We start from the raw sequence: 25,925 nt of genomic DNA on the forward strand, positions 1-25,925 counted from the left end.
GAATATATTGCCCAGTCTCTGCCCAAATTCTGGCCTGCATTTAGTTAACAGATCTTTTTAATCTTGAGAGGGCAGATGATAAAACATTTCTATAATGAATCTCCATTAACACTGACATTATTAAGAATCAATATGAAATAATTTGAAGGTATTAAAATCAAGATTAGTATTCAACAGGTATCACATACAGTACTAAGTTTAGTACTGCAGTACTATGTTTATTCTGTTACCCAACAGTACTAAGTTTATTTTGTTCATTGTTTTCTTTTGGAAGAATAACAAAATGTAACCACCTTATTCTCATGAAGGATACTGTAGGTTGTACAATGTTGAATTGGACTGCTGCACCATATACAGTTATTTTTAGCGTTCAGTTGAAAAATGCATGCCTTTATCCAACAACCCCAGCTGCAAATTGTGATTATGTGTTGAGATAAAATGAGTTTAGCCAAGTCAAAAATGCAGGCAAGTGCATTGTCTCTTGAACTAAAATGTATATTTCCAAGATGTGTTAGTTTTGATCACACCAGGTTAAGGGTCTCAGCATTAATAAATAGAGCACATTCAATTTTTTAGTTATCACATCTTAAACCAATGCCAGGTCAAATACAGCACAACTGGATAGAGTAAAGCTTCTGTTAGTTTTTTAAAGCTTCACCATTTGCAGCATGCAAGTTTGCTCAAGTGACCAAATTATTACTGACACAACCAGTGTGTAAAAGAACCACCAACAGATAATATATGCAAAGATTGAACAGAATTTTAACTCACTAAATTGACAGTTTCCTTGTATTTTCTCAGCCTTCCTGTTTTTGAAACTTGGGCTATAAACTACCTTTTGGAATTCCCTGATTAGTACTTTTGGTTAAGCAACACAATTTAATAATTTAATCAATGGTATTGTTTCCCTTTTAATGTAACTCCCTCAAGTCTAGCCAATTATATATTTCTAATTTTAATTGCTCCACCATGACCAGCTCAGCTTTCTGTTGCCAACGAACGAAACATCTCCTGAATCTCATTCCTCCTGTAGAAATATTCTATAAAACATGTTTATTTGAACTATGCTATCAAAGTTGTAATCAACATTCCTTCTCTGATCATTACCAAAAAAAATTTGGTTAATTCTTTAATTAGCATTAATTTGGGGTCTGGTTAGTGCTGGGAAGCTAATTTATTTATTTAGTTATGTCACAACAGACATTCAATTTAATGTATATTTGTTAAACAATTTAAAGCTGTGAAAATAAATCAATGACAGTTTGAAACTCTTCCATATCCTATTCTACCATCTCAAATTAAAATGAAATGATCAATTTTGTACTAGATTAAAAGCTACAATGTGTTTAGGGATTAGAGATGTGTTTAGGGATTGTGTCATACCAATTTCACGCAGGATCCTTGCAGTTAGATTTGCTTTTGTAGCATTTTGTGAACTATACTTTCTCAATACATAGTGGTACTAATTTAACAATATTTCTTGTTTTCAGCCTTTTCCTTGGGGCGATGGAGATCATACACTTTTTCACAATTCGCATATGAATCCGTTACCCTCTGGCTATGAAAAATAATGTTTTATTAATTACTGGAAATTACAGCCCCAATATAATTTGTAACGGTATATAATAAATGTCTACGATTGTAATCCATGTTTAATGTTGATAATAAAAGGTTGTACATAATCTAGACATTTGGTATAAACTGCCTTTGTATTTCCCAAATAAAATCTCAGTAACAAGTGAATTAGGAAATCTGATCAAAGAAATTGCTCCTGCAATTAAACATTTTTTTATGTGTCAGATAAAAAATAATTTAAAAAATGTGCAGTTACTTTGATTTGTGACTGCAAACATTTAAAAATAACCACCATGTTATTTAATAATATATAGAATAGGCTGTGGACTATAAACTGTAACTCAAGGGCGGCACGGTAGCGCAGCGGTAGAGTTGCTGCTTTACAGCGAATGCAGCGCCGGAGACTCAGGTTCGATCCTGACTACGGGTGCTGCACTGTAAGGAGTTTGTACGTTCTCCCCGTGACCTGCGTGGGTTTTCTCCGAGATCTTCGGTTTCCTCCCACACTCCAAAGACGTACAGGTATGTAGGTTAATTGGCTGGGTAAATGTAAAAATTGTCCCTAGTGGGTGTAGGATAGTGTTAATGTACGGGGATCACTGGGCGGCACGGACTTGGAGGGCCGAAAAGGCCTGTTTCCGGCTGTATATATATGATATGATATGATATGATAATGCCACATTATAACTGTATCTGGATCTTGTATTGAACTAAATGGATCTATTACTACCATGTGTACAATGCACTGAGATGATGGGTCATTGGTGATTGCCTCGAAGATGTTAGATCCATCAAAGATCCATCCCATGACAGTTATTCCAGAGGAACACAAGAATTACAGAAATCAGATTACATTATCAAGCTAGACACAAAATGCTGGAGTAACTCAGCGGGTCAGGCAGCATCGCGGGAGAAAAGGAATGGGTGACGTTTTGGGTCGAGACCCTTCTTCAGACTGATGTCAGGAGAGGAGGCGGGACAAAGATAGAATGTAGTCGGAGACAGGAAGACTAGTGGGAGAACTGGGAATGGGGGGGGGGGGAGAGAGAGGGAAAGCAGGGACTATCTGAAGTTAGAGAAGTCAATGTTCATACCGCTGGGGTGTAAATTACCCAAGCGAAATATGAGGTGCTGTTCCTCCAATTTGCGCTGGACCTCACTCTGACAATGGAGGAGGCCCAGGGCAGAAAGGTCAGATTGGGAATGGGAGGGGGAGTTGAAGTGCTGAGCCATCGGGAGATCAAGTAGAATAAGATGGACTGAGTGAAGGTGTTCCGCAAAACGATCGCCGAGCCTGTGCTTGATCTCCTTACCAAGCTCATTGGTCTTTTATACTCAAGTAGAACATGATTTCTACTTCATTCTTTGTTAAAGCAGTGATATAAATAACTTCCCCAATTACCAATGTTGGTCCTTAAAATTACATTCTAACGAAAATAATTTAAAACGAGTTCAAGCTGGAATAAGCACCCTCTGAAAAACTTTATCGTTAATTAGAATAATTATTACAAATAACGCTAAAGAAACATTTGTTTCTTTAATATGAGCTAGGTTTCCAAATACACAAGTAAAAAAAACTGCTGGAGGAATTCAGTAGGTCAGGCAGCATCTGAAAATGCGTGTGTTTGGAGATTTCCTCCTCCTTCAGGAAATGGCATGTCTCCCCCCTCCCCGCATGGGTGATTGTACCCTGAACTGCTTCTTCATTTCCTGCAAGTCTGCTCTCATCCCCCGGCTCGACTGAATAGTAAAATTCCCTTCTTCCCTTGCACCCCACCAGCCTTCGCATTCTTCATTTTCGGCAGCTACAATGCTATCCTACTGCATCTTCCCCACCTCATCCCTTTCTGCTTTTTGCAGGTTCCACACTCTCCCTGACTCCTTGGTTCACTTATTCCCCCCCACCAATATCTGCCACCTCCAGGGCACTTTCCCCAGCAACCATAGGAGGTGCAACAGCTATCCCCAAACCATCTCCCTAACCTCCATTCAGGGACCATGCCTTTCATTCTCCCATTTGATTCTAAATACCAACCCACCCCTCCTCACTTGCATCCAACCCTTACCCCCAATCTCTTTATCAACCAGTTATCAATCCTCCACTCTTTCAGTTCAGCAGAAGAGTCTCATTCAACATTGTCAACAGATGCTGCCCGACCCGCAGATGCTCCTGCGGTTTGTTTTAGCTCCAGATTCCAGTATCTGCAGAATTTTTTTTCCTCAATACATAACACCAGCTCTTAAAATAACTCGAATAGAGAATATGTTTTACATAACAGAGTTCTAAGTTTGCAGATGAGAAAACTTAAGTCCTTATTCTAATCTCCCCAAATCGAAACATTTTGCACAAACTCATGCAACCCAACCCCCCTTTATAGTCACCTCATTGCATGCATGTTTCCTTGCAACTTTCATCCCATTTCAATTATATTTGAACCTTTTTGTACTTCACCCTTCAATCAGCTTGCTGGGCATAGATTAAAAGAACACACTTTGAAACAAAAATTTATTGATGAAAATAACAAAATTCATTAATAGGTTCAAGCACAGTGCACATTTGTTCATTATTTATAAAGCAGTTTTATTTGCAGCCTACAAAAGGACACACTTTTCTGTTAAATAGCACAATGGGAATAATTAAGATTTTCTTCTGAATAATATGAAAGGAGCTCAAAATCAAAGGTAATAGCCAATCAACACGATAAAATGCACTTTCTGCACACCATCTTCACAGCGATTACCTCGGGGTTTTGGGCCTAGGTTCACAATGAACTCTAGAATCACTCGAGATTGAGAGTAACTACCAGATCATCTTTCTGTTCAATGTATGAGGTTTTTTACAAACTAAAATATCAGCCCACAAATCAGGATATGCTCTGGTTATTACTACCACCTCAATGTGAGTTGAATAGGTGGTGGATTTGTACTCACAATTCTAGTGTTTTAAAATAAATTAAATTCCAAAGCAGGCGATAGAATTCAGCCTCTTGGTTTACAAGAGTGAAGACATTCAAGTGAAGACGCAACAAAAATGCTTCTTGGTTGAGGGGAGATCATCAAAGCTGAAAATGTTAAAAATTTGCTTTTGAAGGGTCTCAATCCACCTGCTCATTTTTATTGACAAATCGGCCAAGTATCTCCAGCATTTTGATTTTAACTTAAATATTCAATTTTTTTAAAACATAAAATATGTCAGGATGTTTTTAAGAAAGGGTATACCATGTAACTGAATTGTTGGTAATCCAATCACCATTCTTTCCCTGCATACAAATGGCAGGGCTCAAAATAACACTCACAATCGGAATCAATGCAATGCGAATTTCTTTCTCATTATTACTACGTGTAATTTATTTGCATTAAGCAGCTAAGGATTGTTTCTTTACTTATATGGTCACTGTTACTTTGAGGCAATCGCAGCCTGCTTATTTCCATTAGCAGTTGAAGCCTAAATAGGCTGTTGTACGGTAGAAATTACCCCTGTTAATTCTAGCTACTTTGAACCCTGCAATTATGTTGTAATTTAATGCATAATACTTGGACTCGGCTTGATGCTTCTTAATCATGTTAATATTAACAAGAGTAATATCCATGGCATTTGTTTGATCATGGACCAAATAATGCGTATGCATTTTGTTGAATTTTCCAACAGCTGCCTCATGTCCCCCAATTATTTTCAAAGTATGGCAAGCCAATGTGAGCAAGGTTCAGCTCCGAATTCTGGTGTTGTTAGGCAAACAACTTAATTTATCATTTTTATGTATTATGTTGTTGGTTAATGCAAGGGGAATGGAATTGATTTTAAACATTCATCATCAACACCAATGTGAAGGTAGTAACACAAGTTAAATCAAAAATCAAGGTATTTCAATGCTGTCCTCAATGTGCCGTAATCTTAATTTCAGGAAAATTCCCAACACTCCACACCACTACTTAAGTGAGATTATCAGCTCGGTAACAAAGAATGCTCAGCACAGAATTCTCATGGTTCAACAATACCAGTTTAGAGTCAAATTCAATTAGTTGCTGCCAAAAGAGGAGGAAGTTTTCAATGCAAACTGGCCCTAGACTAAAATTGAGCACACTCCAAAATAATTAATTGGCTTTACTGCCTTTCTCCAAGTAGTATAATATACCATATTCATTTTACTATGAGGGATGACAGTTGGAGAAAAAAATATTACACGCCTTCTGTAGATAACTTTAGATTTAATTTTTGCTTTGTGTTATGCCTGACATTAAGGGATTTTTGTCGGTTTCCCTGGAGTTCCTATCCATATGAACAATAATGCCCTAACAGCAGCTCAGGACAGAGTGATAAAATACAGTTATGAGTGAAGAAACTTTATGTCCCAGACATTATTGGTTCATATCACAAATGCTCTGTAGCTTTTTAATTGTTTACTAAGGTTCACTGCAACCTTCCAATAATACCAGCATTATTGCTGATAAACAACACATCTTCAATGTTCAGCTAATGTATTCTGGTTAACTCTTCAACAATTTTTATCAGATCATCTACAGTTGCTTCTCTTTTCATCCCACTTCCGTCATCAATCTAGAAAAAAGAAACGCAACACATAAGACTGAAGATAGCCAAATAACCAAAGAATAAAATGTTTGAGCAATTATCGAAAGATGTTGCCTATGAAGGGAGGACCTAGGGCATCAGAAGTGGGGGAAAATAAAAATATTCAGAAGTATTGCTTTGAGAGTCAAAGGACAATAATATAGTATCTTTTTCAAAATGGTCAGTGGATACTGCAAATTATTTCCATAAAATCAAAATCTTATTCTAATTTTGATCAAAGCCTAAATTCACTGTAACTAGACTACAAGTCACTAATTTGGATTACAAATTTTAGATCACTTTCTGACTATAAATGATTGCCTTTGGTCACAGCTTATGATTGAAGTGATTTTAATGACCAATGCATTGTTCTCAAAAAATTCTTAAATGCTATTTCAATGTTTATATGAATAAATGTTTATCTTCACATACTTACTGCCAACATGTTTCTATTACATCAACGTGTTTCTATTACATAAGCACATCAATGCCTCTACTTCCGGAGATTCAGTATGTCAGAGAGGATTCTCTTGAACCTCTACAGGTGTAGAGAGCATATTGACTGGTTACATCACGGCCTGGTTCGGCAACTTGAACGCCCAGGAGCGAAAAAGACTGCAAAAAGTTTTGAACACTGACCAGTCGGTCACCGGCTCTGATCTCCCCACCATTGAAGGGATTTATCGGAATCGTTGCCTCAAAAAGGCAGCCAGCATCATCAGAGACCCACACATTCATTTCACTGCTGCCATCAGAAGGTACAGGAGCCTGAAAACTGCAACGTCCAGGTTCAGGAACAGCTTCTTTCCTACAGCCATCAGGCTATTAAACACTACAACCTCAAATAAGCTCTGAACTACAATAGACTATTATTGCACTACTATTGTTTGTTTTTTGTGTACGTGTGTATATATATATATATATATATATATATATATATATATGTATGTACTTGTATATGTGTATATATACACACACTGAACTTTTTTTCTCTTTTATTATATTGTTTACAGTGTACTATGTTTACCTATTATGTTGTGCAGCAGCAAGTAAGAATTTCATTGTTCTATCTGGGACATATGACAATAAAACACTCTTGACTCTCGTCTTATAAATTGTTACTTTAAAATCAGCAAGCTGATACGAAACATGTTCTATTTTTACAATTTATTTCACTTTGCATACTTTAATTGCTTGTACCACTCAATTGAATCTGGCATATCCAGTACACATTTTCCTGCATTGAAAAATGTCCTGGGATAATCTTGTTACATCCAGAAAAGGTGCAATGAAATAACCTGTATGCGTTTTACTGCATTTGCTGTGCAGCTATGATAACTTTTAGTGGCCTCTTGGCTCACAAAGACCAAAGCTTCAGTTCCACGGCTGGTCCTCATGTGAATCAGGCCGTCATTGTTCATTTATAATTCTGTTTTACATTTGTTTTTGTGTATGCATCAATTGAGTCTAGTCATTTTCTTTTTTCTTCAAGATAAGATTAAACCACTGTCCTAAATCATTACAATGAGAAAAGGCTTTCCTGTAGTTTTGGAGGTTGATTGTGCAAGCTTTTGTCATATTGTCTTAAGAAGGAATTTTTAGTGGCTAGGGTTACATTTGTTTGTGTGCTTCTTGGTATTGCCAAGAACTTCAGTAACTTGTCAGTTTCTTTGTTGAACTAAATTAAGGCGCATGTTGCAATCAAAAGCGCTTGAACAATTGGTTGGGCAGAAAGCCACACTGTAAGAAAGAGGACTGCGCCTCCTTTTCAAGAGCAGCCAGCTCTTGTACGGTCGGTACCAAAGCATCAACATGACCCTTATACGTGCCACCTGCCGTTGCTCTTTTCTGTCCATAAACTACTTTGCCATCAAATTCATCCACTGGAATTTTTAGGTCAGGCTCAACTTGCGAGACAATGACGTTCAAGTGCTCTTCAATTTCAGTCAACAACTGCATTTCATTGTACCATATGGTACACAGACTTTGGACTGTACATTCTGAGCCTTCACCCCCAGCACCGTCAACAGTGACAGGTTGTGTTGTCTCAGGACTGTTCAACATTTTTCTAAATGCTATTGATTTAATTTAAATAATCAAAAAAATAGTTTTGAAAATTTAAGGACATTAAACTTTTGCTAATTAACTATTAACATACAGTGAAATTAAGTGAAAAATATGGTTAGATGGGGAATGCCAGATATGTCATACAAACCTTAACTGGCCTCTCAGCTCAGTAAGTTACAGAGTGCCCCTGGACAGAAGGATAAATCTGGGCTGGAACAAGATATTCCTTTAAGTATGTTCTGCACTTCCACGTCCCAGTTTCCTGGTGCAGTAGCCTGCAGCATGCTCACACCTGTATTACACCCAGCCAGTGGCTCCATGGAATTGTCAGCTATCAGCACAATCTGGTAAAATGTCATTGCTCCTTTCAATCCTATCCCTCTGGAAATGAGGGTTAATATTTGCTATTTTAATTATCTTATTAAACAACATTCCCACACAACATATTTACAGTTACACAGCCACACATTACCTGCAAGCCTGCTGCCACCTCCTGCATTTTAGGTCGGCTCAGATCCAAGAAGCTCTCTATAAGGTCTCCATCTATGAATCCTGCAGCAGGTTCAGTCTTCCTTTCAGAGTGAAATGATCTCCAAGTAGAGAGAAGTCAAGGAAGAAACTTTTTAACAATGGTTTGTTAGCAGAAAATGGCAAAAAAATGAAAACTCAAGGAACTGCAAATGCTGGTGTACAAAAAAAGATGAAGTGCTGAAGTTACTCAGTGGGTCAGGCAGTATCTCTGGAGAACATGGATAGGTGCTGAACCTGCACCACACAGAACAAGAAACCTATCCTTCCTCTTTTCAACATTTCCCTCAGGCCTGATAGCTCCCAGTTGCCAATTTTACAACGATTCTAAGAATGCTTTTCACTGTACCTCGGTACACATGACAATAAACTAAACTACACAAACCATTGAACTGTTCTTGAAGCAGTTTTAGTTTTAATGGAAGTTCTCATAGAACACACATTTTATCATATATTCACAAGCTGACTGCACTGTAATGAATCCAAGATTAACATCATCTTAAAAGAATTACTGTGGAGAAAAAAATCAACTTTATTCTCCAGCTCTGTTTAAAAGGTCTGACAAAATAGATTCGCAGTGAGAATGCATTTGGAAAAACATTTTAAATGATATTTATGGTTTACCAAATTTTTGAATGAAAATTTCCAGTTTAGGTTTTTGATCAGACAGATATATCTATAGTTAATAATGTTATAATAATTTCATTTGGCATTTTACAAGACAATTACAAAATAGTTATATCAAACTATCAAATGTTGGTTAAACTTGGAGTACCTCAGAGTTCCGGTTCTTATAAAAAGGATATAGAAGCAAAGGAGGGGATGCAGAGACATTTAAGATGATACCAAAATTGTGAGTGTACACAAATGAGGAAAGGTGAATAAATTGGGTATATTTTCTCTTGAAAGGGTAGAGGTGTTAAAATTATGAACAATAAAACTTTTTATTTAAATTTTCCACTTTTGGGAAACAACAAAATTCACAGCCATCAATTCAAGAAATTCAATAGGAAACACAAAATAAAAGTTTACTTAATTCCGAAGAGTGGTGAAATATAGATCTAACCAGCATACGGAGAGGTTGGAGTGAATAGTTTTGATGCATTTAAGGAGAGGCTGACGTAGTACGAGGAAGAGGGGAATAAGGAGGTTAAATTGATAGATTAAGTGTGAAAAAATAAGAGGCTCAAGTGAAAAATAACCACCAACAGAGACTGATTGGACATGGTCTGTTGATGTGATGTACATCCTATGTAATTCACATGTATTTGAATTCATGGAAAAGATATAATGAATGTTCAATCTTGCCCACGCTTTTGATAACTTTATTCAGTCGATTCTGGACTTCGAAAAGGAAGTTATACCAGCTCTCAGACAATGAAGTAACCAAACCTGTAAAATAATTATCAGTGAAATGTCTAAATGTGAAATAATAACATTTTTCAAAAATGTGAATTATCATCACTTACAATGTTTTTTTTATAGGAAGCACGAGTTACAGCACCAACCCAGCTGAGACTGATGTGACTTCAGTTGCCAAATTCTAAAACTACCTTTAAACAAATCCACCTCCCATTCCTTACCTATCTTTTTGATCGTCTTTGGTCATCTGCTCAAATATCTTCTTATGGTTCTGCTTATAATTTGTTTTCCCTATATTTTACCTCCACCTCCATACTAAGGATGTCTTGCACCATCTGTTTTTTGTTTAAATCCCTTATGATCTTTCTTAAAAGATAAAATATTTGTCCCTTTTACCTACTTTATTCAATAGTCACGATTCTTACAAATTTTACCTAAATAAACTTGCAAAGCGGGCTGCCAGTTACTTCTCCGATATTGTTTAGATCTGAATTTTAAATGAATCACTACATAAATTGTTCAGTGCAGGAAAGTGAAATAATATCAATATTTTACAATTTTATTTGCACCAGTTCTTAACTATTATAAAACACACTAGATTGACACTGGAAACAAAGGCATAAATCCCGTGTACTGTCCTTCCTAAAACCATAAGGAAACCCTATTTTTAGGTGTACTGGACAGAAATAAAAGTGAGTACAGATGCTGGAAATCATGAACAAAAAGACACACTGCTGGAGTTATCAGTTCCAGGAAGGTCAGGTAGCATTTGTGGAGGGAAATAGACAGGGAATGTTTTGTATCTTCAGGTCGCACAGAGAAACTTTGTTTGTCCAATTCCCTCCTCAGATATTGCTTGACTCAAGAGTTCCTCCAGCTCTTTGGTTTTTGCTTATAAAACCCTATTACAGTTCTAATCCCTATTCATTAGTGATGAAATAATCTATTTTTTCTCCTAATGGAAAAAAAATGCTCTCACTGATTTATGACTGATTATAATCTATTTTCCTATGTATTTATTCACAAAATGCTGGAGTAACTCAGCAGGTCAGGCAGCATCACAGGAGAGAAGGAATGGGTGATGTTTCGGGTCGAGACCCTTCTTGAGACTGAATATTTTCTTATTATATGATTATCTATTTTCCTACACTTGTAGCTAGAAGTAGGAATATGTATGTGTGAACAAATGGCAAGAAACAAAAGTAGGAACTAAATATGTGGATAGAGAAATTTGTAGAATGTACAATGGTAGAGCAATTAAAAAAACACAGTATTTGCAAAAGTACATTATTCTGCCATAGATTGCGTTGTGGCTCCATCCACCAACAACTGTCCAGATAAGCTGATTCAGTACACGCTATGGATGGAATTGTCAACTTCTTAGTCCACATTTTATGAGGAGGCCAGTTGCTTCTGAATCATCAGAGAAGCTTTAAGAATAAACATGCTACGGTAGATTTTGTTGTACTAGATCACCTTCAACTTTCCTGTGCAGACTTACCAATCATGCCATTGACTGTACCAAACAGCACTGAACCCAGTGTAGGTGTTGACGTCTCACCAAGATTCTGCATTACAAGTGACCCGTGGCAAAACACATTGACAAACTCGCCGAGGTGGAATAGTCCCACTTCTTGAAGGTGTTGTCTTTCCTCATCTGTAGTAGCTGCACTGAAAACAAAAAAACACATACATGTGCAATACATGCTCTTCTCATTTCATAGCCAGAGAATGGGTAAAGCTCACAGCAGACCTAGCACATAGCCTGCACCTCTACAGTGCTCCCCACAAAAATCTCAAAACACTATAAATAATTTAGAAAATATTCACTGAATATTTTGTTTTAAGAAGAAAACAAAGAAATCCCCAATTTAATTACGTGCAGTGATCAGTGTGGCTGAAAAAAACATAGGAGGCAATCATAGCAAATGTTACTGTGAAATCCAAACATGGAGCCAGTGGAGCTTTGTTTTAGGAAGGCAAAACTATACCAGGAATGTGGACTATGGTATATCCGCAAAAATTCAAAATGAGCTACTATTTAAAGATGGTTCTGTTGGGAAGATCAAATAGAAAAGGGTTATAAAAATTGAAGCGAAAAAATTGTGCCTGTATTTGGGTGGGGGGGGTGCGTGAGGAATGGCGATGTTTGGAATGGGATGATTTATTTTAGAAACCCAAAAGCTATGGAGGAAACAGGAAATTCATCTTGAAATTGAGCTATGTACCAAATTTTAAAACATAGATTTAGTATTATTTGGGGTAGTAGTGTGGTGGGTGGAACAAAAAGATGGGAGGAGGAAGGAGATATAAAAATTGATATTATTTCACAAAATAAACTTTTAAATGGCACTAATGATTTATCAATATCTTGGTGCACACGTACTGATGGCAGGCATGATGTTGAAAAATACACAGACAATACAAAACAAAAAAGGCATCAAAAAATTAGAATGACACAAAATAATTAAAATGACCAATGTACTTAATAATTAAGAACAGAAATTATAATTTTCCTTTACTGAAAGTAAATGTTTTGACATGCCAGTGAATTTGGTTTAAAAGATAACTATCAAGGTTATAGTCTAGGAGATGATTATAAACAATGAAACATTCCAAGCATTTTCTTCCAAGCATTGCCGTATTTTAAAGACCAAGCTGGTTGTATTTTACCAGTGCTTCAAGTTGCCTGCTGCAGTTAGTCCAAATCTCACCAAATTCCGAACTCTACCCCAACTGATTCTATTTCTATGCCATAAATGCTGAGTTAAATTGCTTGGATATTGTTTGCAATCCTGATGCAGTACAACCTGTCTGTTTTTTACATCCCACCTGGCCCAGAAACAGTGCCAGTCTCAGAAATCTAAAGTTCACCCACCCTGCTCCACTTTCTTTCCAACCATACATTGTTCTGTTCTCCTATTTCTGAACTTATAATCCTATTTTCTTGCTCTCTAAAATTTGCCTGCAGAATCCTCGTCAAATGCTAGTGACATGAACGAACAACCTCTGGCTCTTCACCTCTCCCTTCAGGATTCCCTGCAGGGCTTCAGTGGCATTCTCTACCCTGGAAGCAGGGAGGTAACATACCAATCTTGTGTTAGATCAACAGCCACCAAAATAACTGTAGCCATATCTTTGGATTCAACTATCACTACTGGGGCCACATGGTCCTCATACTTACTCCACCGTTCAACATGGTCAATGCTAATTTGCCCCAGACAACATTTCCTCTTTTGCTCCAGTTCCATATTGTGCAATTCTCCAATCTGTCCAAAAATTAGTTACCATGTTTCCAGTAATCTCACCTCCACAACCCTTCAAGCAGTGCTCAGCCTCCTGGTACTGTCATAGTCAGATAGAGTTAGATAGAGCTCTAGGGGCTAGTGGAATCAAGGGATATGGGGAGAAGGCAGGCACAGGTTATTGATTGTGGACGATCAGCCATGATCACAATGAATGGCGGTGCTGGCTCAAAGGGCTGAATGGCCTCCTCCTGCACCTATGTTTCTCTAGTGAACTCCAGCTCCATGGCAGCTCCAACATCCAGACTTCAAGGTATCAGATGTAAAAATTTGCCCCTATGTCTGAAAGTCTCCATGGCTTCTCACAAGGCACATGGCGTACATACTGCATGCAGGTGAACTACCCTACCATGACTCATCGCTACAGATAACTTATAATTCCCTCTACTTGGAGGGTCATTTGTATCTCTCACCCCAAATCAGATTTCAGAGCACATATGCCATACAATGGATGAAAGATTACATAAGAGTGGAATGACTTTTACACAATTGCTCACCTGTCTTTCTGACATACAAATAAATTGAAAGAATTTTCTGCGCCCAAGAAATTATCATCATCCAGTATCTCCACAGCACTCATCCAATTAGGGTTGAAGTCTCTGGCAATCTTATGTAAAGAAATAAAGAAACCGGATTAATTTTCAAGTTTCCATTTCATTACCAAGCTAGGTAGCAGCACTGTCTGTACCATTGATTAGACATTAAACTTTGAGACTGTCCATTGGGTCCCAATCCCTGAAGGCATGCAGGTCGTCCCTGGGTTACATAAAGGTTCCATTCCTGAGAACTATCCATAAGCCAATTTTTCCATAAGTCAGAACAATTTCAATGAGGGTCAATTAAGATGAACATTTATTTACTGGTCTCACTGCATAGTTAAAATTGTAAAGAATCAAGATTTCCGCCATCTAATGTCAGCATTGATGACTTTAAAGTATCAGTGATGTTACATTTTTCGATAAAGTATTTTACAAGTGTCAACAAAAGAGATTGTCTTGAAGACGGCTCCTTCTTCAAAGTACGCATATCTTAAGGAAATTTCACAGTGGAGCAATGCCGCTATCTCATAGTTCCAGTGACCTGGTTTAAATCCTGACCTCCAGTGCTGCCCATGTGGAATTTGCACTTTTCCTGTGACTGTGTAGATATCCCCCCCAGAAGCTCCAGGTACCTCCTACATCCCAAAGATCTGCTGGGTGATAGGTTTATTGTTCACTGTAAAATTACTCCTTGTGTGGGTAGGTAACCGAATCAGTGGAGTTGATGGGCACGTGGGAGCAAATAGGTTAAAGGGAAAATGCGATCAATAAGATTGCTGAAAGTCAGCATAGACTCGATGATCTGAATGGCTCCCTATGATTAAAGCTTGGTCACAGAATGCTGTACCTTTAAGGCTTAGCCCATCAACCAGACCAGCTGAAATGGGAACAAGTAAACCAAGCACACTTTGGACTGGATGTAATAGAAAGTTGCATCCGGTCAATGTTAAGATCACTTGATAGCTTATCTGAAGGCTGCCAATGAAAGCAAGCACTAGTTAGCAGTGGTTGAGATGCGTAAACACCATGGCTATTTGGGATCTATTTAGTCTGAAGCACATCAGCTTGAAAGCTATGAGTTAACATAAGCAACTAATCAATTGTTCTAGTAATAGTAAATGTCAATAAAGGGAGCTTTTCCTCAGGCAGTGAAAATCATGTAAATCTCATCTCATTCTCACAACAACAACAAATAGCAGCATAAATATCTTTCTATTGCAATATATACAGGGGTGGGGGAGCTGATTAATTAAACATTCCCTTCCTCCAAATAAAGGCTAAATTACATCAAAATGAATCTTACATTTCATTTTGGCAGGATTCAAATTCTAATTAATAAATCTGCCAGTGGTGATAACAAGCAGTGGAGATTTATCAGATGATAAATTAGAGACATCATCATGTGCACCTGTACCAATATGTTAACCACATTTTAGCAAATAAACAGTCAAAATGGATGAGCTCCACTACAAAATCTTCACAGCCTTTTCATTGCTTCCTGGGTGGCTGTCTTAGAAGACAGTAGAGTCTGGAATGAGGAGGCTGCACACGCTAATTGTCAAACATCTGTTTCAGCAACACCAAAGCTTCCCAAGTCCCATCTGCTAGCTAAAAATCAACATCAAAGCACGCATTAAAGATACTCATGGAGAATTTTCTCGAATGCTAATGTCATATACTGGCAGAACATTTTCCATTATGTCCAGTTTTAGTTTGAAATAGAACAGACCAGACCTGGTACAATTGGATTCTCAGAAGCAACGGATTTAAAAAAAATAAAATTTACATTGAGCTACACAAATCTGATGATCTAGTTTTTGGCTCTTGTTTGGGGTCCAAATCAAGGTAAAAGTTAGAATGTCATGACTGTCCCTACCTCCAGGTTAAGAAATGGAGAAAAAATAACCTCCACTCAAAGTTTGGTGTGAATATTAAATCTCAGGGTATATACTCAGTTGCAAGAACATAACAAATTGGATGAAGAATGAATCATATATGCTGCTCTAGCCTATTTTGCTATTGAAAAGATCACAAATGAAGATTTATATTACTTCCATTGTTTTCTGTTTTCCACATGCCTCAATTCCCTTAGTAGCCAAAATTAATTGATCTCAATCTTGAATACATTTAGTGAATGAGCATCAACAGACTTGAGAAACAGAATTGCAAACTTTCACCTTGGGCGATAATTTTTTTCTTCATCTTCATCCTGAGTGGCTAACCTCTTATTCCGACCTCTCACCTCATATTCCCCAATCAGGAGAATTGGCTTGTAATCATACATTCAATCAAATTTTAAACTCTACTGCATTCGCTCCCTTCCAAATCTCTGAAAATACAGACAATTCTACTCAAATCTCTCCATATGGGATAGGCCGTATCCCGAGATTACATGTCATGATGGTCTGCAACCCTGCTAGGGTAAAGTACGTTCTCCTTCTGCAAAGAAGTCCAAAGCAAGACAGTTGTGCTTTTTTATTAAATGGACGAACATTGACAAAAACAACATTTTAAACCCTGCACACTAGAAGACAAAATGGTTGGGTCTTTCAGAGCAGCAGAAAACTTAAAATAGTAATGAAAAGTGTGATACAAATTCCACTTGTACCTCTTCAAAATTGCCTTCCATTGGTTTATATGCAAGCAGCAGCACTGAGCGCATCAAATCTCCCACAAGGATAAAATCTCCCTTCGTTTTCAAGTAAAGGGCCATGATATTATTGTAGTGGTTACACTCAGTGCGTAGCTCTTTCTCAGCAGTCCATTCATATAATCGCACCTACAATGAAAACGTTTTGCTTCATGAGATGTGACGAAATAACAATAGGTATGCTTTACAAAATGCCATACAAATGTGACACGCTTAAAGCCTAATATTTAATGGATTCAAATATTATTTATATTCTCATACTGGAAGAATTAATTGTTGACAAAAACTGCACAATTTCAGAGATGGTGGGATCAGAGTATGAAAACAAGTGAAACCGAGCCTTCTAAATCTGCTTCTTCCATTCCAGAGGAGGAAGCAGAAAAAAATTAAATACTCACATGCCAACTCAAGATTGAGGTGCATCTATAAATGCAACTATAGATTCAATGAGGGGTTATGTGCACCAACAGGATGTGTCAATTTTTAAAATGCACAGTGGAAAACAATCTTGTTGCAATTTTCACATAAATAATAACCTGCATCACAGAAAATTTTACATTGACTGTTAGACTAGTGTAAAAAGAAAAAAATCTCACCATCTCAGAAAAGGTTATAAAGTCTTACATACATTTACATACCGTGCTATTGATGCTTGCCAGCAACTTGCCATTGAACTCCACCATGGAATACACAGCACCTTTTACTTCTTTTTCTGCTACTGTTTGAAGTTTACCTGTTGAATATATCAATTAAAGAGAGTACCATTTCTTGTGGATTAAAAACTGAATCAATAGCAAATGTGGAGAGCCTAAACTGAACCAATAAATGAGTGATGCAGAGTACAACACAATCTAACTGTATCAAAAGAAAGTGCTGGAGTGGATGACGTTTCAGGTCAGGACCCTTATCCATTTTCTCCAGAGATGCTGCCTGATCTGCTGAGTTACTCCAGCATTTTGTGTCCTTTTGTATAAACCAGCATCTGCACTTCCTTGTTTCTACAACTAACTCTATCAAAGTCTGAGTCTGAAGAAGAGTTCCAACTCAAAACATCACTTTTCCATGTTGTGCAGGGATGCAGCCTCACCGATTGAGTTACTCCAGCATTTTGTGTCTCAACTGTATCAACCCTTGTGACCTGATCTTTTTAACTGCACTGGAGCAATGTGAAGGCAGAAATAGTGTATGAAATCTAATACTAGGCTTGGAACAGGGAAACCAAAGAACCAAACGTGGACTGTATCTGGATTCATTCCTAAATCTGCAGAGTTAAAAACATGGGACAGCACTGCTCATTAATAAACAGAAATAACTTTATCTGTTAACAGTGCTCAGGAAAATATATAGGAAGTTGTCGTTGATAATTCATTGCCACAGCACAGATCAAATTTGAATTCAGTAACCTCAATAACACGAGATGATAACCTATGGATTGGTACTGTTCAATGTTGGTGCCGGAGGGGCTGTGGGGTCCCCAAAAGAGACCGATGTCACAGTTTACTGGGATGGGGGTGAGGTGACCTGGGATACTGGCCAAGTTAAGTGGATTATTCAAAAATTAGTTGACATTAAACGTAAGATGAACATTTAACGTACCATCGGAATATTGGAACACAATAATTCGTCCTTGTTTTGGTTCTGCTTCTTCAGGATAAACCATTGCCGTGCCCACAACAAAGTAAGTATTGGGATCTTTACTCAATTTGCAGGACACAATACTTAGTGCATACTCATTTTGAAGAAACTGGTGAGCATGAAGAACTGAAAGCAGCAGAAAAGGCCATTGTTAAAATCATAGGGCATCCAAAATGCAATCCAAGTAAGTATACGTTCATAAAAAAATTAAGGAGACTCATAAAAGCTTTTAGTTTCAGCAAAGGTACATCCCGTGCTACAACTGGCATTATTTCTGCTCCGGAGAGAAAATAAAAACGAGTCACTGGTCTTGCCCCTTTTAACTACTCCAATGATTTAATGAAAAGTCTGCTACTTGTGCTAATCGTCATTGTCACCCGATTCATTTATACCTTCCACGATGGGCAAGTGGTTTGATGTCGGCCGAGATTTCCTGGAATCAATTGCTTTTAGACATGTTACCTTTTAAAGAAGAGGACACAAAAAACCCCAACAATTCTCGAACAATGTGCTGGAGGTTCATCTTTCCATAGATGCTGCCAGACCTGCTCCAGATGCTAGCTCCAGATTTGTTTGTTGCTCCAGATGCTAGCATCTGCAGGCTCTCGTGTCTGTCAACACTTCTCATTTTCTTTCGTCCTAAACCTCAAATTATACCTATGATAGTGCATTGCTTCTACCGTTTAGTATTTATGGCCTGATGGATGATAAAATGCAAGATATATTGTATCTATACATCCACCACCAATTTTCCTGCATCTGGCACTGTTGTACCTTTATAATCCGCATAAAATTATAAGAACGCACTTGAAAATGTGACGTCTAGGTCGGGTGAGGAGGCCGATCTCGACCTTGTCGTAATTTTTGTGCCGATCGGCAGTTCGAAATTGCCCCCCATGGTCAGGACTCTGGAATTTTAGCCCAGCTAGAGCAGGCAGATCCATTCCCATTAGCTGACTTTGCTGGCCAATATCTCGTCCCTCCCCCCCCAAGGTCGTGACCTCTGTTGTTCCGGCAAAACGGATAATACGGCAAGGTTCTGGAACTGAGGGTGCCAGAAAATCAGTGGGGGTCCTGTAGCAGAAATTTGAATACAAAATAAAAATGTGCTGAAGCCATTTTTTTTTTGCTTCCAAACAGCTAAAATTTTAAAGATTATCCTAAGCAATGGAGCACCAGACACGAGAATATCAGCTTTCTTGTACTTTTTAACCTCCTATTTATTCTCAGTTCAAATGATCAAAGCCATCAAATTGTGGATACCTCTGATTAATGTTTTTTTCTTGAGAAGAGTACAGCACAGTGCAACATAAATCATTAAACATCACATATAATTAGATCTGTTAAAAACAAATATAGACAATAAATAATTGAGAACAAGGCACTAAATTATTTGGCTACTGCTTGTAAACAACTTTGGAAAAACAAAACAGTGCAACACTTGTAATGGTTAAAATGGAAACGTACAGAGGATTGCCGAGACCATAGAAACACCAGACAAATAGCAGATTATAAGTGAGAGGTACTGTTACCTTCAAATGTATGCTGATCTATGATTAGTAAATTGTGCACTTCCACTTCATCCCCAAATGAGCTCTCATGCTGCGAAGTACTACTTGGGAAAAGTTTACTGGAGCTGACACTGGTGGAGAGAGCCTTAAAATGGAATGCAGAGAATATGCAAGTAAATCATGACTGAAGTAGCAATATATAGGCATTTTCAGGTAAGATTTTCTATTGTTATCATACCAATGCATTTCAGTTCATATTTTTGAATAATCCTATTATTACTGCTCTGGGTTCTTTGTGACTTGCCCATCCAGATCCTGGATACTCATCTTTCCTGATCCCAGTTTACTCTGTCTAGGCAATTGTTTCCTTTCAAACCGTGCCTCTCTTTCCACAAAAAAACTTGCCCTGAACATAACATCATCGTGAAATAATTTATCCTACAATTGTATATAAAACATAGAATTTCACTGTATCTAGGTACATGTGACAATAAAGTGTTATTGAACCATTATAGCTTCCGACATTCTTCCAACTCTGTACAAACCGAAGCAGACATCATTAGTATTCCCAATAATCCAGAGCCAAACACATATTGAATGCCGTTAGGGCGGCACGGTGGCACAGCGTTAGAATTGCTGCCAGACAGCGCCAGAGACCCGAGTTCCATCCTGACTATGGGTGCTGTCTGTACAGAGCTTGTACGTTCTCCCCATGACCTGCATGGGTTTTCCCTGGGATCTCCGATTTCCTCCCACACTCCAAAGACATACAGGTTAATTGGCTTTGGCAAGGATTGTAAATTGTCCCTGGTGTGTAAGATCGTGCTGGTGTACAGGGTGATCGCTAGGCAGTGCGGACTCGGTGGGCCGAAGGGCCTGTTTCCGCTCTGTATCACGAAACTAAACTAAAACCGCAATCATTTACTTCACACCCACACCCACACCCATCTTTCCCCTATTACTACACATCCCAAACTAAACTGGATAAAACTATAGCTGTCAGTTAATCAATGATTAATGTGTTTATTTTTAAAACATATTAAATGTGTATCTTCAGACTTTAATTCTCCAATGCCCTCCCAACTTGCACCATCATCCAAACTTAGCTGCATATATCCTTTACTGAACCAAACCTCATTCATTGTTCTATGCCACATAATTTACTGCAACTCCCGAAACATCCCTCCGTTCCCAACCCATTAAAGTCAAAATCTCTTAGACCAGATGAAAAAAAATCCCCAAATTGGCTCAGTTTCTACAACTATCCCTTTTATGTTCCCATTCATCTTCTGATCCATTGATTGAAGCTAAGAAGTAGAAATGGGTCATTCAGCACTCCAGTCCCATTCTAAACACTAGTTCTACGTTATCCCTCTTCCCCACTCCCTATACACTAGGGGCAATTTACAAAGGCCAATTAACCTACAAGACGTGGACTCTGTGGGCTGAAGGGCCTGTTTCCATGCTGTATCTCTAAACTAAACTAAACCATTGATTCTTTGCAACTTCTTTGCCTGATCAGCAACTACTCAGTTCCGTTAATCATTCAAGAATCGATTAATCTCATCCTTGAATATACTTAGTGACCAAACAAGGGGATTCCAAAAATTTACAAACTCACTTTGTAAAGAAATGTATATCTTCATTGTCAACGGCACAGAGGATAGCAACAAATATTCATAGTGGGGAAATCCAAGATACAAAATCAAATTCCATTAAATCTTCCTCGGGTACAAAACCCTACTTCCCCAGACTGCTTGTGTACATTCCACAGGGTCATAGAGTTGTACAGCACGAAAACAGGCTTGTCGGCCCTCTTTGTCCATCCCACTTGTTTGCATTTGGCCCATAGTCTTCTAAATCCTTCCGATCCGCATCTCTGTCCAAATGTATTTTAAAAGTCACCTTTCTTTGGCACATGGATTCCAATCTGGTTAAAACATTTGCTCTCTCCAGAGATGCTGCCCGACATGTTGAGTGATTCCTGCATTTCTGCTTTTTCCTTCAGATTTGCAGCATCTGAGGTTTTTTGACTTTCATGCCTTGACATCTTTCCTCTTGTACAAAACCAAAAGTGGCCAAAATACTCCAGCTGGTTTCTGAATATCATGCACCCTTCCCTGCAGATAGTATGACAGGTTTGGGACACAGCTTTGCACCTCTGCTCTGCAATAGCACTGAAAGCCATCACAAGTACCTCTGGTTAATACCAGAGTGGGATCATTCCTTCAGGACAGGTAAAGTGAAGCTACTGAGCGATCTCAGTGCAGCCATTGTGTACATGCTCAATCGTTCCTCACATTAAATGGCTCCCCCCCCCCAAAGAACGAGGTTCATGATCCTGTGCCTCAAGACATTGTACCACGCTGACTGTCACTCTGTTCTACTGAGAAGGTGATGCACCATTGGATATTAAAGTGAGGTGAATGTAAATACCTTGACCAACATCTTAATCAACATCACCGGTCATTACCACCTAGCTTTTATTTGTGAAATCTTGCTGTACACAAATTGTCTTACATGCTCAGCATGCAAGACTTTCAGTTACTGTAGCTCCTTATTTTAGAAACTCCTCTGCATACACATGAGTTCTCTACCTCCTTTCGAATTTATAAAGTTCAAGTGTATGGCGAAGCCCATATTCACATCATCTAACCCTCTCACAAAGGCTCTGATGTCTGCTCTTTTTTTGTCTCCATGCCGCACCTTGCGATTTTTCTACAGGGTAAAAATTAAACAGCATGAAACTGAAAAAAAAAGGACATTGGTGTCTAAAAATTAAAAAAACACAATTACTTACCTGGGTGCTGGCACTTGGTCTCAGGACAGAGGTGCCTCCACTGGGGTCTAATACTTCCACTCTACTGCTTACCAGACCAAAGCACTGTGATGCCTCTTGGTAACAGATTCTCCTGCACAAAAAGAGGAGGTAAAATAAAGCACAGAAGTAAAATAAATCAAATCTTAAGGAACCCAATATCATAATTATTAACTGACCATCTTGGACTAAGATACTACATTAATTAACAACATTGCTTCAATAACACTGCAGCAAGTTCACTGAACAAAATATCGTGCAATATTATGCCATTTTCATTGACATTTTCTGTTGATGTCCTTTATTAGCTTCTATGTATCTTTCCCCCATTACGCTCACTGCACCCTGTTATAAATGGAGTTCCCTTTTTAGTCAAAGGAATAATCGATGGACTGAATTTTTAATCTTCTCAGCACAGGTGCCATAAAACTCCCTAAATAAGTAGTAAAAAGGTAACCTTATTAAACAAAGCCATTAGTTGAACCAACATATTGTTGAAGCAGTGCAGAGCGAGTTAAAACCCGACTTAGGTTTTCACTCAGAGGGGGGTAGGTACGTGGAATGAGCTGCCAGAGAACGTAGTTGAGCAGGTAGGATAACACCATTTAAAAGAGGCAAGGATCAGAGTTTCCAGAGATCAACAGCATGGTGACAGGCCCTATGGCCCGCCACGTTTCCACTGACTATAAAGCACCTATGTATGCTAATTTTATGTTATTCCCCCAAATTCCTATCAAATCTACACCGATTCTACCGATCCCCTACACTACCAAAGTTAATTTACAGCTGTCAATTGACATACGAACCAGCTTGTCTTTGGGATGTGGAAGAAAACCAGAGCATCCAGGGAAACCCGCCTCAGAGAAAACTTGCAATCTCCACATATCAAGCCTCAAAGGTCAGGACTGAATTTGGGATCACTGGAGCTGTGAGGCAGCAGATCAACAAGGTGTGGTGAGGGGGGGTGTCTGATGCTGGGGAAGGCAGGGAGGTAGGGGCTTGGGAAGTGAAAGGATGCCGCCATCTGACAATGCTTTGAAAAAAGTGGAAGGGGTTGGTGGATTATGACCCAACATTATAAGTGGAGACCAGTCTGTAGGACAACGTAAAAGGCCTGGCCACCTGTGGCCCAATGTACATACCTCAAGATATTCATTTGCCCGGTTTCTATTTTTAAATTTAAAAACGTACTCCATCCTTTTATTGTTAGAATACACCATTAATAAGTTTAAAAAATAAAGCATGTTAATCATACACAATTAACTGCCAGACCCCAGTTTAACCAATTAAGTTCAGGATCCCTAGAGGCCTTAGTTAAACAAAAATATTTCAACTTCATGGAGCTTCAAGTATCCCAGCACTTGACTCCCTGATGAACTCAAGTTGGAGCAGTAAGCCCAAAAATAGACATAGTCACAGAGCATGGAAACAGGCCATTCATCTTAACTTGCCCATGCTGACCAAGATGCCCATCTACACGAGCCCACCTGCCTGCGTTTGACTCATACCCCTCTAAACCTTTTCTATCCATTTACCTATCCCAATGCTTTTTAAATGTTGTTATAGTACCTGCCTTAACTACCTCCACTGGCAGCTTGTTCCATATACCCACCACCCTCTGTGTGAAAAAGTTGACCCTCAGGCTCCAATTAAATCTTTTCACTCTCACCTTAAACCTAAAAGCATATTTTTAGACAAATGGGCACCACTGACATTTTATTTAAAAAATACAAGAACAGTCCTAGTTAAAATCAAAATATTTTTATTCATGGAAATCCTATTTTGTAAAGTCTCACTAGTTTTAAAACTTTGACTCAGACGAAAATTGCTTCATCTTGTAAAGATCATCACCCTTAATAGCACTTTGACACCTGCCAATTCTCTACCCTCTTTCTCATTTCATCATGCCGCCAAGTGGCATTTGACTAGTACAATTCCACAGGAAGCAATTGCCTATCAATTGCAATTTAATAATTCTTCCAAACATTACAAGGCAATTTGCACCCTGTGGACACATTAACAAGCTACTTTAGCATTGTGACGAAGGCAACCCACCTTTCTTCTAAGCCACCAGATAATCAATAGCAAATAGCAAGAAGTTTCATCTCCTGAGGCTGAGGCCAACTAGAGTTTTCCAAAGTACAGTGCATTCAGAAAGTATTCAGACCCCTTCACTTTTTCCACATTTTGTTACGTTACAGCCTTATTTAAAAATGGATTAAATTCATTTTTTTAAATCATCAATCTACACACAATACCCCAGAATGAAGAAGCGAAAACAGGTGTTTAGAAATTTTTGCAAAATAATTTAAAAGAAATAACTGAAATATCACATTTACATAAGTATTCAGACCCTTTGCTTTGACACTCAAAATTGAGCTTAGGTTCATCCTATTTCCATTGATTATCCTTGAGATGTTTCTACAACTTGATTGGAGTCCACCAGCGGTAAATTAAATTGATTGGACATGATTTGGAAAGGCACACACCTGTCTATATAAGGTCCTACAGTTGGCAGTGCATGTCAAAGTAAAAACCAAGCCATGAAGACGAAGGAATTGTTCGCAGACCATCGAGAGAGGATTGTGTCGAGACACAGATCTGGGGAAGGGTATAAAATAATTTCTGCAGCATTGCAGGTCCCGAAGAGCACAGTGGCCTCTGTCATTCTTAAATGGAAGAACTTTGGAACCACCAGGACTCTTCATAGAGCTGGCCGCCCGGCCAAACTGAGCAATCGGAGAAGGGCCTTGGGGAGGTGACCAAGTGACTTGGGGATGGTCACTCTGACAGAGCTCCAGAGTTCCTCTGTGAAGATGGGAGAACCTTCCAGAAGGACAACTATATCTGCAGCACTCCACCAATCAGGCCTTTATGGTAGAATGGCCAGACGGAAGCCACTCCTCAGTAAAAGGCACATGACAGCCCACTTGAAGTTTGCCAAAAAGCACCTAAAGGACTCCCAGACCATGAGAAACAAGATTCTCTGGTCTGATGAAACCAAGATTGCCAATACCATACCTACGATGAAGCATGGTGGTGGCAGCATCATGCTGTGGGGGTGTTTTTTAGCAGCAGGAACTGGGAGACTGGTCAGGATCGAGGGAAAGATGAACGGAGCAAACTACAGAGAGATCCTTGATGAAAACCTGCTCCAGATGTTCTGGACCTGAGACTGAGACTTGTCCTTCCAACAGGACAATGACCCTAAGCACACAGCCAAGACAACGCAGGAGTGGCTTTGTGACAAGTCTGTGAATGTCCTTGAGTGGCCCAGCCAGAGCCCGGACTTGAACCCGATCGATCATCTCTGGAGGGACCTAAAAATAGCTGTGTATCGACGCTCCCCATCCAACCTGACAGAGCTT

The 25,925-nt window shown here is 38.7% G+C and overlaps 1 protein-coding gene across 1 annotated transcript in view; it reads right to left on the reverse strand.

The window, feature by feature from the left end:
* Positions 1–5,367: 5,367 nt before the first annotated feature.
* Positions 5,368–25,925, reverse strand: part of ddb1 (damage-specific DNA binding protein 1) — a 78,536-nt gene continuing 57,978 nt past the window's right edge. Inside the window, exons 18-27 of the mRNA XM_078415203.1 lie at positions 22,540–22,651; positions 19,761–19,884; positions 18,190–18,354; positions 17,232–17,326; positions 16,552–16,722; positions 13,902–14,011; positions 11,601–11,770; positions 10,027–10,129; positions 8,682–8,805; positions 5,368–6,130 (exon numbers count right to left, since the gene is read on the reverse strand). Coding sequence (XP_078271329.1) covers positions 6,047–6,130; positions 8,682–8,805; positions 10,027–10,129; positions 11,601–11,770; positions 13,902–14,011; positions 16,552–16,722; positions 17,232–17,326; positions 18,190–18,354; positions 19,761–19,884; positions 22,540–22,651 — 1,258 coding nt within the window. The 3' untranslated portion in view covers positions 5,368–6,046. The remainder of the gene's footprint in view (positions 6,131–8,681; positions 8,806–10,026; positions 10,130–11,600; positions 11,771–13,901; positions 14,012–16,551; positions 16,723–17,231; positions 17,327–18,189; positions 18,355–19,760; positions 19,885–22,539; positions 22,652–25,925) is intronic.

The sequence above is a fragment of the Rhinoraja longicauda genome, chromosome 18 (assembly GCF_053455715.1).
Source record: "Rhinoraja longicauda isolate Sanriku21f chromosome 18, sRhiLon1.1, whole genome shotgun sequence".
NCBI lineage: Eukaryota > Metazoa > Chordata > Chondrichthyes > Rajiformes > Arhynchobatidae > Rhinoraja > Rhinoraja longicauda.